This window comes from Typopeltis vanoorti, chromosome 7 (genome assembly GCF_054136105.1).
Source record: "Typopeltis vanoorti isolate ZY-2024b chromosome 7, IOZ_Tvanoo_1.0, whole genome shotgun sequence".
NCBI classification, from domain to species: Eukaryota; Metazoa; Arthropoda; class Arachnida; order Uropygi; family Thelyphonidae; genus Typopeltis; species Typopeltis vanoorti.
The window spans coordinates 111,889,003-111,909,672 of record NC_143555.1 but is presented as its reverse complement, the minus strand read 5'-3'; the positions used below and the strand labels follow the sequence as shown (position 1 = coordinate 111,909,672).

The 20,670-nt window shown below is 35.5% G+C and overlaps 1 protein-coding gene across 4 annotated transcripts in view; it reads left to right on the top strand.

Annotated features, from left to right (window-relative positions):
• Window positions 1–20,670, top strand: part of LOC150104970 (uncharacterized) — a 336,174-nt gene that overhangs the window by 47,066 nt on the left and 268,438 nt on the right. For all 4 annotated transcript variants that reach the window (XM_090396080.1, XM_090396079.1, XM_090396081.1 and 1 more), the window contains exon 4: window positions 12,831–12,944. In XM_090396080.1, the coding sequence (XP_090252206.1) occupies window positions 12,831–12,944 (114 nt within the window). The remainder of the gene's footprint in view (window positions 1–12,830; window positions 12,945–20,670) is intronic.

Here is a 20,670-nt window from a genome sequence, read left to right as displayed (position 1 = left end):
TAATGGAAAAGATTGGTATAGATTGGAAAGAGAAAAGGCTAATTATTTCACTATATATGGGACAAACTGCTATGGTGAGAGACATATGTGGTATAACAGAACCAGGTATCATTGGACTAGGTAAGACAAGGCTATTCTCTGTCACCAGTTTTGTTTAACATGTATTCCGAAGCAGTGCTAAAAGAAGCACTGGAGAATTCGGAAGAAGGAATAAAGATTGGAGGTAGACAGATATTTTCAATAAGATACGCAGATGACAAGGCATTACTATCAAATACTGAAACAGGTGTTATAAGGTGTTTCTATATAATTTATGCTTAATTAGTTGTTTACTTAAATCTTTCCTTTCTTACCTAAAACCTTATACAATCAAAATCCTACCGACTTCTCTATTGTTATATATTTACCTTTCGTTATTTATTCTTTCTTCTCTTACTTTAATCTTATCCTTATATCTAGGATTGTTTCCTCTTTGGATACTGGCAAATTTATATTTTGCTGCACCAGCCAGTATCCTATAGTAGAAAAGATCCTTACTCAGGGAGACAATACAAGATTCTTAGCTTTCTTACACAATATCTTATTTAAACTGCCGTATAGATTCAGATTATTGCAGTCGTGACCTAAATCTATTATTATATTCACTCTCTAAATCCTTCTCGCCAAAATAGGTTCTATTTTTATAAGTGGTAAGTTGGAATCGTAATCAGGCATGGCTCAGGTTCAGGTAAATATGACATGTTTACTGGAATATCTAAAACACAGTACAAAATTCATACACTCAATTATGCTCAATACTAAATAAAACTCGAGCTAAGAGATTAACACATTCTGAACTAATTAAATCTTATAAAGCATGCTAAACACAGTAACTGCATATTGGGATAGATAGCAAATGATATGAAGTTAAGCTAAATACCTTTAAGTAGTATTACTCACAAGAGAAAACTAACAAACATTCTGTTGTTACTGAGATACTAAATTCTACTATTCTTATCACATCAAGTTAATCCTATCACATACAAAATTACAAAAGATCTCTTCCAAACAATTCTTCTTACTCTCAAAGGAGGTTAACTTTCTAAATAGAGACTGTCCACAGAGTTCTTTAGAATACAGTTCTTAATTTTATATTCGTAAACAATCTTCTAATGAACTTTCACACAAAATAGAGTAATTGCACCTTACCGAGCTTTCTCCGTGTCGTTCTGCACCACGTGTATGTCTGGATACTTCTCATCTATTGGCTGTCCATACGCCAGCGTAGGGGTTACGCTATCTTCATTCCTTCTGCCAAAAACGGACTCAAATCTTTGCGTTTCAGGAACAACTCGATGGGACTTTTCAGCGACGGCTTGATTCTGCTAGGACTGGAATTTTTACCTTCAGCTTTGCATAGAATCCTACTTCATTTTAAGAATGCTCGCAGTCCGACATCTTATCACAGACTTCACCCCTATGCGAAACTGTCTGCTAACTTCCGAACCGCCAAAACAGGAAAACGTTACGACCAAAGAGAGTCTTCCAACACAGTCTCAACCCCTTATATTCTTCTATAGAGCGCCCTCTTTTCTCAGTCCCATTTTTGCACACGGCCCTTATCTTTTCACCCCTTTGGGTCCATCCTGTGCTTTTACAATGCTGTTATACTTGGATTCATAGAATATATGGCAACGTAATTTTCTGAGTAAGCTATAGCCGCTATCGTTACGCTGTACATGTGTAGCTTTATGCCTTCCAGGAATTATTATTAGCAACTTTTTTGATGACTCACAGTAAATTTTACATAGCTTAAGTGAGGCTTAAATTTAAATCAGATTATCTCTCTTTTTAGACATACTTAAAAATGAAATCTTAATATAATCACATCAGGCTTAAATAAGGCACTTGAAATAAAGAATACAAATTTTACATAAAGTGAAGAAGTTTCACTTTTAATTACAGCTGATGTGCAGGTATTTCTCTTTGTCAGCAAGTTTTATATGTTATATTCCAAATGAATGATTTCTTTCCAAGATTCCTTCATTTAGGATCTAACACAGGACTACAACATCTGTTGAAATGATTACTGGAATCCTGTATCAATTATGGAATGAAAATTAACATCAGGATAACAGAGGTAATGAAAATAGTAAGGAAAGAGGCCAATATGGATATCAGAATAAATGGGGGGAAATTGAATCAAGTAAAGACATTTAAATATCTAGGAAGTGTTATTAGCAGTGATGGAAGATGTAAAAGTGACATAAAAGCAAGATCAGAATAAATGGGGAGAAATTGAATCAAGTAAAGACATTTAAATATCTAGGAAGTGTTATTAGCAGTGATGGAAGATGTAAAAGTGACATAAAAGCAAGAATAGCAATGGGAAGAGATGCCTTTAATAGAAAATGGAATTTATTGAAGTAAAATGGATCGAAACCTAAAGAAAAGATTAATAAAATGTTATGTGTGGAGTGTTACCCCTCTATGCAGCTGAAACTTGGACATTGAAGAAAGAAGAAATTAAGATTTTGGAAAGCTTTGAGATGTGGATTTGGAGAAGGATGGAAAAAATCAAATGGACAGATAAAATAACTAATGAAGAGGTCTTAAAAAGAGTAGAAGAAGAAAAAAGTCTGTTAAGGAGGATAAAAAGAAGCAAGGGAAACGGGATCGGACATATTCTGAGAGGGAATGGAATCATCAGAGACCCCATCGAAGGAAAAATAGACGGAAAAAGACCCAGAGGAAGAGTAAGGAAAACAATGCTAGATAATATGCTGATTGGAGATAGGTACACAACCTTGAAAGAGAAGGCTCAGAACAGAAGAGAGAGTGGAAGGAAAGTTTCTGCTACTGAAAGAACCTGCTCAGTTGCAGAATACTCAAGAAGGGGAAGAAGCACATATCAACATATATTAATTAATAATAATTAATATATGTTGTTATTTCTGGAAAAATAATTGTTATGGCTAACCAACGTATACGTCTATCTACCAGAATTACGGTAGTTTCTGTTCGAAGTAAATGCAATTTATCTCATTATCCAATTCATCCTAGAAAAAGAAGGGAATAATCAAATAACCATTTTGGATCTACTAATTCTTGTCAACTGCATGTCAGCCTACAATTTTCAGTTTTTCAAAAGAAGACTCATATAAGCCGTTATATACATGCAGAATCACACCATCATCCTAGTCAAAAATCTGGGGCCATGAAGAACTTATTACATTGTGCCCATTCTTTGTTTTCTTCGGATGAACTTCTGTAGAAGGAATTACAACACATTAAGTCAACTTTCTTATCAAATAGTTTTAGTAATGTCTTCATCAAAAAAGTGTTTAACAATTATAGGATCACTGCCGCTTCTGCTGAATGAAATAATTCTTATTTTTCTTCCTTATCCATCTAATTCTCACCTGTCTGAGATAGACCAAAGTCCCCTAATTAGAGGTTTTAGGCAATTAATGTAGCTGACTTGTTGCTCCTCTGCTTCTTCCTGTGAGGACAAGTATTGTATGTCTGTGGATACGTGTATTCATGGCTATTGCTTGCCTGTTTTAAGGGACAAAAAACCTGAGTTTCTGCCTTTCCTCCCTTATGTGCAAGAAATTTCTCAATGCACAGCAAAAATTTTAAAATCACTGAACATTTTTTTTACCTTTTGTCCTGACAGAAAAATCTCCACTTTTTTCATATCTCCTTTGTTTTCTGGATGTTTATCTCATTCCTTGTTTTCATGGCTTATCATATTATGGACAAACTGGAAGATCTGTATTTATTCATTGCAAAGAGCAAAAAATCAAATATCATGAGCATGAACATCCTAAATATACTAAAAATTGTTGTTTCAGTATATTTACCACATAGGAGTGTTAGTTGGGCAATTTATTAAGCTTTAATCTCTACTAAAAACAATGATAACCTCAAAATCACACATTGAATTCTTAAAGAAAGAAATTTGCAATAAACAAATTAAGAATGTAAACAAGTTCACTTATCTAGGAAGCACGATGAGTCAAGATGGTCGTTCAAAAACGGACATTAAATACCAAATTGCTAAGGCAACCATGGCCCTACAGAAGTTAAAACCATTGTGGGGAGATAACAGAATAGCAATCACAACCAGACCAAGACTAATTGACACCTTGTGAATTCTATCCTCTTGTATGGTTGTGAGGCCTGGACTTTATTGAGGGAAGATGAGAGGAGACTCTTGTCTTTTGAAATGAAAACTTACAGAAGATTTTTGAGAATTCCCTATACCGCTCACGAAACCAGTGGAAATGTCTGAAAACTGATCGATTCAATAGACGGGAGAAGGGAAAATATTCTGATAGTCATCAGAAGAATGTGTGGAGAGGGCTAATGGTATTCCAAAGCAAACGCTAGAAGAAATCATTCCAGGACCAAGGGTTAGGTGCCGACCTTGATTAAAATGGACTGATAACATCACAAAATGAAAAAATTCCTCCCTTTCTCAACTGACATTGAGAACAAGAGACCGAGATGATGGAGGAGGCTAACAAAGAATATCACCTACCAGCCATGAATGACTTAACAGTCCATTTAGGACTACAGGAGAGAAGAATCTCTACTAGTTTCATGTGTGCTATATATAAATATAGTACACATTAATATATAAATATTTATATATATATTAATGTTTATACTATATTTATAGTATATATAAATATAGTAAAATTAACCGATATTACAATGATTGGTTTTTGTAGCACGCAAGCTAACAGTATCTATGTCTGGAAATTTATCGTGGAGACTGTTCATCACAGGAAAATTAATCGCACGAAAATTCTTCGTGGATATATGTGAAAAAGAATATTTCCCATATTTATAATATTATTTTTCCCATATAAGAAATATTTAAAAAAATAATTCTTTTCAAAATATTTTTAAAAAATTTAAGAAATATTTTATATATTATTTAATATTTCAATCATATTTAGCTTTCTGAAGCTTTTTATTCCGTATAAAGTTATTAATATTCTTTCTTACTACAGGCTCTATAGATAGAATATTAACTGTTACAGAACTGGGACAGGATGATTAGGGAGAAAGAGCACCATATTTAAGAATATTTAGGGATAATAGTTGTATTCAACTAATATTTATAGTTAACTATTTACATATTCCTATTAACTATTCTAACTATTAATAGTTATTCTCGTAGACAAGCTTATACGTTGGTTATGCATTACTAAATCACTTAAGAAATGACAATGTAGATAAGAATATAAATTAAATTACACTTTAATAAATATATCCGATATTTCGGCAACTTTATGTTGCCATCTTCGAAAGGAACTTTTGAAGATAGGGGAAAAAAAAAATATATATATATATATATTTTTATTTTATTTTATTTTTTTTATTAGGGTTACCAAGTAATTTTATATATATATATATTATATATTATTAGGGTTACCAAGTAATTTTATAAACTTGGTTATTTTACTCCTAATCCCAGGTAAGCAAACAGTTAAGCTTGCGCCTGAAACGTAATTCAAGTCTAAAGGTGGTGCAACACCAGGGCAACTCATTGTAAAGGTGGGTAAAGCCCTGATCACTATTCTTAGTATTTTCCATAATGTAAAGCACATCTCACTAAGAGATGCATACTGCAATACATTATGGGTGGGGTCACTACCCAGACTGGTTTCAACCTTTTTTGAAGTTTCCTCAGTGAGTAGCTAGACCCTAAATACCAAGGTTTTAGTAATACAGAGCCTTATCAACTTTACCTATACAAGTTGCTACAAGGTGTTTTTACTTTGAATAATCTCTGGAGGAGATATAGATGTAAATAAGTTTTTTTACCTTGGGAATAATGTATATTAGGGTTACCAAGTAATTTTATAAACTTGGTTATTTTACTCCTAATCCACCTTTTACCCACCTTTACAATGAGTTGCCCTGATGTTGCACCACCTTTAGACTTGAACTACGTTTCAGGCACAAACTTAACTATTTGCTTACTTGGAATTAGGAGTAAAATAACCAACTTTATAAAATTACTTGGTAACCCTAATATACATTACTCCTAAGGTAAAAAAACTTATTTACATATATATATATATATATATACAGGGTGTTCGGGATAAATTTGACATATTTATAATTAATTATATTTTTCCGTAAGTTACATGTATTAACACACACTTCTCTTCATTTAAAAGTTTGGACCCTTCTTCATTCATATACAAGATGTCAGAAAGGATGGATAGCTGGAACCCACCTGAATCATGGAAGAGAATAACTTGTATCATGATGATTCGTGCCCGCCATCAAAATAAGGATATTACGACTGCTGCCCAATGCTCCCTGAATACAATAAAAACAATCAGGCATGAACTAGAGACTTGCAATGGTGACTACGAGGATGTAGCAAGAAGAAAGATCCCTAGCAGACGATCTGATTGCGTTCGTACAGCAGAATTCCTCGCAAATCTGCAGGAACAGGTGTGTTGAAGAACCCTGGCATTGGAATTCGGGCTTTGTTCGTGGAGTTGCTAACTGTAGTCAAGCCCTGGATAACAAGGGTAGCCAATGGTAGGCCGTATGTATGGCAGCAGGATTCGGCCCCTTGCCACACCTCTGGGAAAAGTCAAAAATGGTTGTCTGAAAATTTCTACGACTTCACCAGTCCAAATGTTTGGCCTCCAAACTCCCCAGACCTTAACCCCATGGATTATTTTGTATGGGGCGCAGTTGAAAAAGACACCAATCGCACTTCCAGTAATACAAAAGCCCAGTTAATGGATAAAATTAAAACAGTTTTTGCGGCCCTTCCCAGGGGGACTGTAGCATCAGCTTGTTCGAGGTTCCGAAGCAGAATTGAAGCTGTGATCGATGCTAATGGTGGTTATTTTGAGTAAATCTTGTTGATAGTATTGTAATTAACTCTGCCTGTAATGTTTTTTTGTCAATTCATTAAATTTAATAGATACAAAGAAGATTTTCTTTTTCCTTACGAAACTGTCAAATTTATCCCGAACACCCTGTATATTGATGCATGCTCCCAAAGTAAAATATCGGAAATATTTATTAAAGTGTAATTTAATTTATATTCTTATCTACGTTATCAATTCCTTAAGTGATTTAGTTATTAATAGTTAGAATAGTTAATAGGAAGAATAAAATATTTAAGAATAGTTAAGGAGAAAGGGCACAATATTTAAGAATATTTATTCTTCTAACTGTTTACTATTTTTCTGTTCTGCGCATTTAGACATCCATCCAGGTGTGATACATTTTTTTATCTGAACTAATTCAGAAGGTGACGTGTTTCAGTTATGGAATACACGTGTATTTTGTAAATGATTCCACTTTTCCTGCATACAAAAGACGTTGTACGCTGCTATTGTTTACAGAGCTAGTTTAAGATCATAGGTTCATTTTTGAGTAATTATATTAAAGAAAATGATAATAAATTATGTAAATCAGCATAAGCTAAATTGCAATCTACAGGTGCAATACTAGTTTTTACGTTTTCCTCCATTTATAACACTAAGAAATTTTAAATTTTATATTAATCTTCTTTACTGGAAAAAAAAAAAAAAAAAAAAAAAAAAAAAAAAAAAAATATATATATATATATATATATATATATATATGGGAATAAATTTTTAACTTGGGTATATTGTATATTAGGATAACCAAGCAATTTTATATGCTTGGTTATTTTAGCTCCTAATCCCAAGTATGCAAACAATTAAGTTTGCGCCTGAAACAAAGTTCAAGTCTAAAGATGGTACAACACCAGGGCAACTCATTGTAAAGGTGGTTAAAGCTTTGATCACTATTCTTAGTATTTTCCCATAATGTAAAGCACATCTCACTAGAAGATGTATACTGCAATGCATTATGGGTGGGGTCACTACCCAGACCGGTTTCGACCTTTTTTGAGGTCTCCTCAGTGAGTAGCTAGACCCTAAATACCAAGGTTTTAGTAATACAAAGCCTTATCAACTTTACCTATATAAGTTGCAACAAGGTGTATTAAGTTTTAATAAAAATCTCTGGAGGAGATATTGATGGGAATAAATTTTTAACTTGGGTATATTGTATATTAGGATAACCAAGCAATTTTATATGCTTGGTTATTTTAGCTCCTAATCCCATAATCCTAATCCTAATCCTAATATACAATATACCCAAGTTAAAAATTTATTCCCATCAATATCTCCTCCAGAGATTTTTATTAAAACTTAATACACCTTGTTGCAACTTATATAGGTAAAGTTGATAAGGCTTTGTATTACTAAAACCTTGGTATTTAGGGTCTAGCTACTCACTGAGGAGACCTCAAAAAAGGTCGAAACCGGTCTGGGTAGTGACCCCACCCATAATGCATTGCAGTATACATCTTCTAGTGAGATGTGCTTTACATTATGGGAAAATACTAAGAATAGTGATCAAAGCTTTAACCACCTTTACAATGAGTTGCCCTGGTGTTGTACCATCTTTAGACTTGAACTTTGTTTCAGGCGCAAACTTAATTGTTTGCATACTTGGGATTAGGAGCTAAAATAACCAAGCATATAAAATTGCTTGGTTATCCTAATATACAATATACCCAAGTTAAAAATTTATTCCCATCAATATCTCCTCCAGAGATTTTTATTAAAACTTAATACACCTTGTTGCAACTTATATAGGTAAAGTTGATAAGGCTTTGTATTACTAAAACCTTGGTATTTAGGGTCTAGCTACTCACTGAGGAGACCTCAAAAAAGGTCGAAACCGGTCTGGGTAGTGACCCCACCCATAATGCATTGCAGTATACATCTTCTAGTGAGATGTGCTTTACATTATGGGAAAATACTAAGAATAGTGATCAAAGCTTTAACCACCTTTACAATGAGTTGCCCTGGTGTTGTACCATCTTTAGACTTGAACTTTGTTTCAGGCGCAAACTTAATTGTTTGCATACTTGGGATTAGGAGCTAAAATAACCAAGCATATAAAATTGCTTGGTTATCCTAATATACAATATACCCAAGTTAAAAATTTATTCCCATCAATATCTCCTCCAGAGATTTTTATTAAAACTTAATACACCTTGTTGCAACTTATATAGGTAAAGTTGATAAGGCTTTGTATTACTAAAACCTTGGTATTTAGGGTCTAGCTACTCACTGAGGAGACCTCAAAAAAGGTCGAAACCGGTCTGGGTAGTGACCCCACCCATAATGCATTGCAGTATACATCTTCTAGTGAGATGTGCTTTACATTATGGGAAAATACTAAGAATAGTGATCAAAGCTTTAACCACCTTTACAATGAGTTGCCCTGGTGTTGTACCATCTTTAGACTTGAACTTTGTTTCAGGCGCAAACTTAATTGTTTGCATACTTGGGATTAGGAGCTAAAATAACCAAGCATATAAAATTGCTTGGTTATCCTAATATATATATATATATATATATATATATATATATATATATATATATATAGATGGATGCTCCCAAAGTGAAATAAGTAATTAATTACTTCTCTTAGACTAACATACACAAACATGATTGAAGAAAAAATGAAAGAGTTTGAGAACAGGAACCAAACCTTGCAGATTCAGTGAAGAAAACACTGATTGATTCAGCCAGAGAGGCACATGGTGAGGTTATCTGCAAGGATAGAAAAATTCGAACTCCATGGTGGACACAGGAAGTTAAAGAGGCAGTGAAAGAAAAGAAGAAAGCATATCAAAAGTTCCTGGCAAATAAGTCAGCTTGTGTTCTTAGAGAATACAGAGAAAAATGTGAGAAAGCTAAACACTGTGTAAAACTAGCTTAACAAAAGTCATGGAAGGACTTTGGTAAGAACATAGAAAATAAATATCAAGAAGGTGGCAAGATATTCTGGAGGGTTGTTGAAGAAGCTCAGAAATGGAGTGCTGTAAAAGGAGTTAGAGATGATAAAGGTGACATGAAAACAGGAGAAAAAGGTATCCTTGAAGTATGGAGTAATTACTTCGAAAAATTGCTGAAACAAGCAGTAATGAGCACAGTGGTAAAAAAAACACTGACCAGGCATGTAGCCAGGAATACATATCTATACTTGAAGTAGAAAAGCCATCAAAAGCCTGAAATGTGGAAAGGCAGCAGGAGTAGATGATATTCAACCAGAAGTGCTCAAGTATGGAGGCATAAAAGTCTTACAGTGGTTGCACTGCATACTTCAGAAGGCTTGAACAGAGGGACAAATTCTAGATAATTGGAGTAGATCTCTCATAGTACCCATATATAAAAAGGGAAATAAAACTGAATGTGAGAATTACAGAGGTATTTCTGTACTGAGTGTTCCTGGTAAGATATATGCAAGTTTACTTGAGTAATGGTTGAGATGGATTGTGGAAGAGAAGCTTGGTGAAGAACAAGCTGGATTCAGGCCAAATAGAGGTTGTCAGGATCAGATTTTCACTTTATGACAGATTGTTAAATTCCCATCATTTCTCAACTAAGATTTGTATTTAAGTTTTGTAGATCTTGTAAAGGCATATGACATGGTGCCAAGAGAGAAGCTATTCAAAACGCTACGGTTATATGGTGTCAATGGGGCATTATATCTTAATGTTAAATCTGGTGTGAGACAAGGATGTACATTATCCCCTCTGTTATTCATTATTTATATGGATCACATTATGAAGGAAAGTGGTATTATACCTGATATCAGAATTGGAGATGTTAATCTCAGCTCTTTGCTTTATGCGGATGATGTTATACTTTTAAATAAATCTGCTACAAATTTGCAAGATTCTTTGGCTAAATTGAATGATTGTTGTAATAGATATGGTATGACAGTCAGCAAGTCAGCATTACAAAGACAATGAAAATAGGCAGAAACATTAAAAATATCACCTGCATTGTGAATGGAGAACCTATAGAACAAGTAAAGCATTTCAGCTACTTAGGCATGATTTTTAGTGAAGATGGTAAATTAAGTATGGAAGTAGATAACAGAATCAACAAAGCTGGCATGGTAGGCAGTCAACTGAATAAATTTATATGGAATAAGAGAGAAATTAGCCAAAACACTAAATTAGCTGTATACAAGACCGTATTCAAGCCAGCTTTAACTTATGGATCTGAGAGCTGGGTTAGAAGTAAAACACTTGACCAAAGACTAGAGATGCAAACTAGTCATCCAAAACACAGTAATAGAACAAGTGAACAAATTTAAATATCTAGGAAATTACATAAGCCCCAATGGAGAAATCGACATTGTATATAAAAAACAAAAATTCCTAGCAGTCATTGGAACTTTGAACAGACACTTTAATAAACAGATGTCTAGAACAATCCAAATAAAACTAAATAAAATAATAGCCAAACCAATTCTGAAATATGGCAGTGAAACATGGACTTGGGGAGAAGGAGATAAAAGACGAGTGGAAGCTGCAGAAATGAAGTTCCTAAGACTGCTCGCAGGCTATAAAAGAATAGACAAGATAAGAAATAAGAAAACAATTATCTGTAAATAACATAACAGAAGACATCTCATACTATAGAATGAACTGGAAAAACCACATAGAAAGAATGAATGAGGAGAGATGGCCAAATATTACCTGGAAATATAAACCAAAGTGACACCGATCTAGAGGAAGAACCAAGCCCTTGAAAACGTTACAGGCAAACAATTGGCTAACATGTGAAGCCAAGAAGAAGATTATTATTGTTATTATCAGGTATTAGATCCCCACTCACTAGATTGAGTGAGTGGGGATGCTGGTTCAATGTAGCAAAATGTAAGGTTTTAAAATTTGGGAAACGAAGATGGAATGTAGAATTTATGCTTGGTGGGGATATATTGTTGGAGGTGGAGGAAATAAGAGATCTTGAGGTAATAGTGGGTAAGGATCTAAAATTTAGACACTGACTTGTAGAAGAAAGGAGATTTTTGTTCCATTGTATAAGGCTTTGATTTGGCCATATATGGACTACTATGCACAGATTTGATAACCTAGTTTTCAAAAGGATGATGGGCTGTTGGAAAGGGTCCAGAGGCAATCGACTAAGGTAGTTTCTGATCTCCGGAATGTCGAATATGAGGAAAGGTTAAGAGGATGCAATTTACAGAGTCTAGTAGATAGGAGGAAGAGGAGCGATATGATAGAGAGATGTACAAGTTGGTATGGGGTTGTTATAGTATCCATGTTGAAGTTGTTTTTCATAAAAATGGTAGGAGATCAGGGGAGAACAAGAGATCATCCCTGGAAGCTGTATAAGGAGGGTGTAAACAAGGGAGTAAGAAGCAGGCGTTTTTGCATGCAGAGTTGTGAATGATTGGAATGCTTTGTCTGAGAGTGTGGTGTCTGCACAGAATTTGAATGTGTTTAAGGCAAGGTATGATCAGCTGTGTGGGTGTGTGATCAAGGAATCTCCTAGGTGAGTCTTTGACTCCATGGGATTGTGGGATAATAATAATAATAGTAACTATAATTATCAGTATTCTTTAGTCAATCTAGTAAGCTGAGGGAATTATTCCAGTTTGTAGACTTCATGTTTGAATCCCATTATACCATGGATGCTTGTGAATGTCTTTCAATGAAAGATAATTTCAGTAATCCCATTTGAAACTATATGTTGCTTATTTGGAGGACTGAAATAGCTTGGAAAAGAGCCATATTTGATTTCTAAAGCTTAAATTCTAATTATGAAACTTTCCTGTTAGTGATGCTAATGTTTATTATATTTAATATCACTATTGTTTCTCATTTAGTTTTTCATTGTTGAAAAACTCAAATTGGAATTCTAAAAAAATTAAATAAGAAACAATATTTGCTTTTGATTTAAAATGATAAATAAAAAACTAAATATTTACTTTAACAGGTTGGAAAAAGAGCAGGTAAAAAATTAACTCTTGCTGTTCATGACATGTCACACAGTGAAGAAATTACAGATACAGGAGATGCTGCTGCTGCTTCTTCTTCTGTGGTCGAAAAGGTATGAAATACCACATAAAAAATTTTTGCATTAACACTTTGCTTTCTTCTGAATAAGTGTAATAAAGAGAAGGAGGCACTCTAAGAAGTGTTGATGTTGCTTTTATCAGTGGATGTGTGAGTATGCAAGAAAGGATTAAAATAGTTAGGAATAACATTTAGGTCTGGGGAGAGGTGTAATATCAGTTATGATAGAGAAGAATGGCTGTGGGGGAGGTGGGGGGTAGGTATGAAACAGTCTGAGAAGTGGGATCAGTGGAACTTGTTATAGAATCAGAAATGAGCTAGTATATGTGCTTACGAATGCTAGAAATAATGGGAATGAAATTGGAGTGTTGATAGAATTCATTCACCCAAAAAAATTGTTGGAACAATGAGACATGGTTAGATGAGATTATTCTGACTGGAATGGAGCTGGAAGGATACATTGTCTTTTGTGAACACAGACGGGGCAGGAAGAAAGGAGGGGTGCTGTTGATGATAGCAGAGGAGCTGTGCCTATCCCAGGTGTAGATGCAAGGAGCAGACAGTGACAGTAGTTTTGAAGCAGTATGGTGTGAGGTGAACAGGATGAAATGTTTGGTGGGATGTGGTTGGAAATTTTTTTCACTTGGTTATACTATAAATTAAAGATACCAATAAATTATATACTTAGTTTCATCCTTTGTTCAAGTGTAAGCAAACAAAGTTTGCACCTGAAGTATTTTCAGAACTGGGGCATCTTGCATAAGGAAGCTAAGACTTCACATCACTTGCCTTATACGACTTCAGCAACAACTTCTGCAAATATACAGCATGATTACAGACAGAGTTTGTCTCTTCGAATGGCTGTGCCGAGAATATATATCTTCTTTCTTCTCTTCTCTCTGATTCCTGCCGCGGCCTTAAGCCTCTATATGTGGCGTTGCTGGACATCCAAAAGGTCTTTGATAGCAGCGTATCTCTTAATGCTCTCCTTTGAGTGCTGTCTATTGCTGGATGTCCAGAACTCTTTCTTTCCTATGTTATGGAGCTATACTTGGGTAGCTCCATCACTATCACTACAGTGTCCCATGCGACTTCTATTCCCGCAGTGAGGGGTGTTCGCCGGGGTGAACCTCTGTCTCCCCTTTTCTTTAACTGCATCGTAGATGAATTTCTTCATGCTCTTCCTAGCCATATAGGCTACTCTCTAGGCACTTCTTCCTTTAATGCTGTGGCTTTTTCAGACGATCTTATTCTTGTAGCCTCTACTAAGGTAGGCTTGCAGGAACTCCTTGACTGGACAGACTTTTTCTCTATTCGAGACCTTTCTATTAATGTAGAGAAGTCTTGCTCTTTAGCTCTCCTGTCCCTGCTGGTCATGACATGAAGCTTAAGGTCGAGACCATAGTTTTTCCTGCACGGAAGGCTGTTGCATTCTTTGACCATCCTGGAAGAGTGGAGATACCTCAGTATCATGTTCACCCCAAAGGGAAATTTTCTGTCCCTTCTATCCTAGAAGCTGGGATCGCTTCTTTGAGGAAAGTTCCTCTCAAGCCCTAGCAAAGACTGTTTCTCCTTTCTCACTATCCTACTTTGCTTTTATCACAAGTTGGTGCTTGGTAGGACGTATATCTCGGTACAGTCCCGAATGGTCAGGGCTATCCGTTCAGCCGTGAGATCGTGGCTCCAACTGCCGCCTGACACCCCATACTGCATATTTCCATGCGAGGGTGAAGGATGGCAGACTCGGGGTTCCATCACTTAGATGGCTGATCCCATGCCTGCGGCTGTCCAGAATCGCGAAGTTAGAATTATTTTCTTCCCCTATCTGCAGAGAGCTTTCTATAGCCCATTAATACAAGAAGACTTTAGGTGGGCTAAAGGCTGTCCCATTATCAAGGTACCTTAATTGAGTCATTGAGTCAGTACCTGCAGATCACAAGAGATGGGCATCTCTGCTGCACTGTTCTGTAGATGGTGCTGCTTTAAAAGAGTCATATCTGGTGCCTCCCCAGCATGATTGGGTAAGGGATGGACCACCACACTCCTCCCTAGGTTCGAGTATATTGACCTTATCAGGATGAGGATTAATGCCCTGCCTACTCAAGTCCACACCACTCGATGGGGTAGTGACGACTCCAACTGTAGGGCTGGCTGACATTACAGTGAGACATTGTCTCATATAGCTCGTGTTGCTTCCACACCCATGGGGTCTGTCTGCAGAGGCATGATGCTGTGGTCTCCATTCTGAACAACCGCTTTAAGAACAGAAGTTGGGAGACCATAGTGGAACCACATTATAGGACCTCCGTGGGTTTACTGATTAAAAGAGATGGTGAGGTTTGGGTAGTTGATGCCCAGGTGGCGGGAACAAGGCACCCACTTGCCCATAGCCATAATAATAAGGTAAACTATTATAAGAATAACCAAGATCTAGTTAGTAAGATACGGGAGGAGCATGGGGCAATTCTGAGGTTTACCAGTGCCACCATCTCTTTACATGGCATATGGAGTGCAGATAGCTATAAGGACTTAAAGCAGCTTGGGCTTATGCAGAAAGATATAAAAGTTCTTTCCTTGAGGGCCCTACAGGGCAGACTGGTAGCATAGTGTTAAATTCTGAATTAGAATATTTATAAGACAATATTATCTCATTCAGAGTTTAACAAGATCTCCCATTCCCAAAGCCAATTTTTGTTATTCAGAATTAATGTGAATTATTCCTTACTGTTGTGTGTCACAAAATTGTAAAATAAGTGTAAATATTTCTAGTTATAAATTGTGCTATTCTTGCAAATTCCTGGTAATACGTATACACACCATGTAAACTATATACGGAGACCTTGGAACTTAATCCTATTATTGCCTAGGGCAGGATACATAAGCTTGTGAGTTAGTCATACATGTAACAATCTAAATTTTCACCAGAGTCTTATTTGGCGCTGATAGCCAAACGATGCTTATAGAGACGTCCGGCAGAGCACATTTTGGCGCCAGAGGTTAGAGAGACATGCCCTGTTGAAAAAGAAAGGAACCAATGGGAATTAGTGCATGAGATACAAAAGGGAATTGCAGAGCCCACATCGCTCTCTTAGGTCTTGTTTCCTGACGCGTGACTCTGGGGCTCATGCCCTGGATCATCGATGATTCCGTAGTCGTGGAAGCTCAGCGGAAGCTTCGGAAGTATCCAGCATTATGGTCGTCAATTTTGCCAGATATATCCGTTCCAGAGCCAGTCAGACAAGATGCGGCAATACAGGGCCATGCTGCACTACGATGACCAGAAAACTGAGTAATCTTTCCGTTATGCTGTAGAAGACAAGCCTTTTTATAGATGCAGCGCCAGAGCCGACTGAATGTTTCCAGGTAGAAGTCCTAGGAAGAAAGATAGGTGCCATCCAAAGCACATGACGTCAAGAAAAGTATGTCTACTGTTCGGGTAAGATTTCCAATTCTCTATCTTACGAACCACGTGAAAGGGGAAGTGTAATGTATATGAGAATGTTCTTAATTGAACTTGTAGTGATTCAGAAATTGTTCGTAAGGAACGTGTTCAATTTAGATTAGGATGTTTGTTCCAAGAGAACGTGTGTAGTATTGATTTTTTTCATAGTGGACATGTAAGAATATAACAATAGTTCCTAGAGAACGTGTGTATAAGAATTAACAATTGTTCCTCAGTAGATGTAAAAAATATTAATAATAGTTCACGGAGAATGTGTGTGTAAGAATTTAAGAGTTAATGTTAGTACCTGAAAAATGTGTTCTGATTTTGATGATTTATGTAGAGTTATGTGACAAGATTGAGGAACCTTAGGAACTCTAAATGTTACATTATATGATGTGCTGCATATTGAATTGAAAGTTAAATAAGGCAGCAGCTAATTAATGTAGGGTCCTGATTTTTTTTATTGCCAATGATTATTCCTTAATAGAAAAGTCATGAGCAGAGTATGATCTTATATTTTAGATATTTAATAATGTCTTTGATAATTTAAGTGTAGTTATATATCCATTGAAATCAATTGAGAGATCTTAATTCATGTTTTATTCAAGTTTGTAATTTCTTGTCTTAGTATAATAAATGGCCTAGTTTGATTGTAATTATGTGCTTGCCTGTTTTCTTCTCATTTCACCACTTGCTAAAATAGAATCTAAGCGGGAAACCGAAAATTTATATAGAAGTATTGGATAGAGGGCCACGGTTGCTGTATGTTTAAAAAGGAGATAAATTATTGATTTAGAAAACCTATATTAGGTAAAAAGTGACATACTTACTGATTGTTATTTCCCTGATATTATGCGTTGTTGTGTCCCAATTTACGATTTCTACTCTAATCTTATGAATTCCTTTTTTCTATATTCTTCTAACTTCTATGCCTGGGATTTTACCAAAACTTATACCAATATCTAAGTTATTGCTCCCCGTAGTACCCCTAATATTTGTATTTATACTGCGCCTTTTGGGATATTTAGTTTAGGATATTACATACATAAACAAGGAGAAAGAACTCAAATATATCTGAAAGTGTAACTATTGCAGTCGTGACACTTAACTCGATTCTCAACTTAAATTTTCCGTGTGACTAAGTACAATATTTTCAAGTGGTTATCAACTGCACCATTTATGTTGTCATAAATAGAGAGAAAGTCAATCTTGAATATATCTCTTAGTATTTAAATATTATTGCAGTCGTGACTCTTAATCTCTTTCCTCAATATTAAATTTTCCCGCGTGATTAGGTACGATGATTTTAAGTGGTGCATTGGATTAGCAACATCAGACAACTCTTTTATCACTGAACAAAAGGTTTATTAAGTTTCTAGACATGGTACAATTCAAATACTAAACTAAAATACTTATAGACTAACATTAAATTATTACAAGCAATATGGCTATTTGTGATTATGCCGCCATACACATTAATTCATAAATTCACCTGATGTGAACAAATTAGATCAATTCACACTATCTGATTATTCATACTGAAGTAGATTAACAAATCATTCACTGCTAACACATACTTGTGACATTTCAATTATTTTATACATTACATTAGGCATTCAATTCTTAGGATACGTAATTACTTAATTTACACTATTCCGTTATACCGTTATTTGCACTAACACACAATTATGTCATTTAAATATCTTGTGCAATATAATAGACAGCAAAAATACCTTAGGACTCTTAATCATTCACAAATCTTTAACACTAGTCAATCTACACATAACACATTCTATCATATACTAAAGTCCTAGTATAACTTCAACAGTTCTGTATTGGAATCACGATACTTTTCACAGACAAATTTCTAGCTAACATAGGTTATGATTTACAGTACCTTTCTTGAGCTTTTCGTATGGGCCTTTATCTTTTTCCAAATGAACCTCTGGTATAACTTCTCGTAACTCTGGAATACTTTAACACACACATATTTGCTCTACTATTAGCAACGAGGACATCGATCTCTTTACAGCTTTCTGCTTTGCGTAGTTATCACTAGCGTCGAAACAAAGAAGATCCCTCCTTCTCTAGGACTCTATGGCAATTTTTCCTTTGCTTCCTACTCGGGAAAACGTCACAACACAGAAACGAAATCCCGCTCACTTTCGTTTCTGTGTTGTGACAAGGAGATATCACCCCTGTCGCCACTCAGGAAAACCCCGTGAACTCCACCGGAACCAAAACCAAACTCCAAGGCCAAAAGCGACTATCCAAAAAAAAAAAGTTTTCTCCAGGGGGTTACCAACCCTTTTATAGCTGCTTCCCTAACGGCACCATTTCTTACTTCCTTTCTCCTCCTTGTACTTGTTTTTTAATCATTGACCAATTAGGGTGGCGTTTTCTCGCCAAACATCATTTGATCGGCAAGCCCGTTCTCAATGTTTCAATCCGGGGATCGGCCCTAAGCGATAGCTTTGCTTTTCTTGTGCTAGCCTGACTTAATCCCCTTTCAAACTTTTTCTATGAATTCTACTTAATAACTTAATCTCTTGCATAACGTATTTTATGACTCACCCCTTTCTACTTATTTACTTAACTCTCTCCTTTTTAATCGTATTACAATATTAATCTATACTTTCCTTTGTTAGCTACTTATTTAGTTAGAATTCCTTATTTTAAGTCATATTACAATATTAATACAATCCTTCCTTTATCAACTACTTTAACAACAACCCCTACGCTTTATACATTTTACTGGATGCAAGAAATTTTCCATTAAATAATTAATTTTTTCATGCAGGGGTTTTAATTTATGATATTTATTCTTCATGTTACACCATGATGGCTGAGAATACTATATTCCTAAGATATCAGGTGTAATAGCGTGCAACCATCTAGATGCGGAGTGGTGCAGCGTGAACAAATAAATTTCTCTGCATTGAAAAGGAATTAATAATAAGTGAGAATTAGAGAAGTTAACCCTTTTCATAGATTACTTCCTTACCATCCTCGTATAAGTTTAATGTCAATTTGATTCAAGAGTAGGCCTAAAGACGATTGAAGACTGCGTGTTTAAGATATATAAGAGAGATAAAGTAATAAGTAAAGAGGATACCTTGATATAAGTTATATAAGAGTCGTTACGGAAGCATCACAAGATAAAGTATGGTTAAAAGTTAAATTAAGAAAATAACGACCTATAACAATAGCGTTGCCACCAGAGAATGACTACAATGATACTTATAACAAGCATAGGGTAAAACACTTGTAAAGGCTTAGGCCTATATCAAGTCTGGACGAGATGTCTAGACATGATGTAAGGGTAGTACTGCCCATAATCAGTACAAAGATTAATAAATAAATTAAAAAAAAAAAAACCTAGTTGTGTACCACAAGGATCAGTGCTTGGTCCTCTGTTATTCAATCTGTACATTAATGATATTGCGAAGGATTTGACTAGCGACTTACAGCTATTTGCTGATGATGCAAACATAGGTAGGATAATCAGGAATGCTGTCGATTAGCAGTACTTGCAGAATGATTTCCATAGGCTAAAATTGTGGGCATGGGAAAATGGGTGTCAGTTCAATGTCAGTAAATGTAAAGTCATTCACTTCGGTGTGATTAGATATTCAATGTCGTATTATATTGGTGGGATTAGGCTAGAAGAAAAAACTGATGAGGCTAGGGATCTTGGGGTGTTAATAGATAGGAAGTTAAAGTTCAGGGATCATGTGGCAAAGATTGCAAATACAACTCAAAAGATAATTGCAATACTGAAACAAACATTCACATGTAAAGATAAACATCCTTATTTTGCTTCTTTACAAGACCTTGATAAGACCTGACTTGGACTATTGTGTGCAGGTCTGGTCTTTTGGGTTCCGTTGTGATTCTGATATATTGGAGAGAGTACAAAGGAGAGTGTTAAAAGTAATATAGGGATTGTGGAATACTGAGTATGAAGATATTGAGAATTTGTAGACTGCAGACAGGATAAATAGAGGAGATATGATTGAGACTTACAAACTTCTGAAAAGGTCATACAGGATTTCAATTGATGAAATTTTTCAATTTATGGAGGGTGGGGAAAGGACGAGAGGGCATCCTTGGAAGCTGAGAATGAAGGTCGCTAAGGAAGGGGTGAGGACTAGATTTTTCTCCCATAGGGTGGTGCTTGATTGGAATGGAGTGCCATTGGATGTTTGAGTACAAGCAGTGTGAAAGAATTCAAGAATAAGTATGATAGCTGGTGTGTTTAGTATGTGGCCTCCTTTGATGAGTCTCTGACTCCCTGGAGGTCTCTCTTAATACT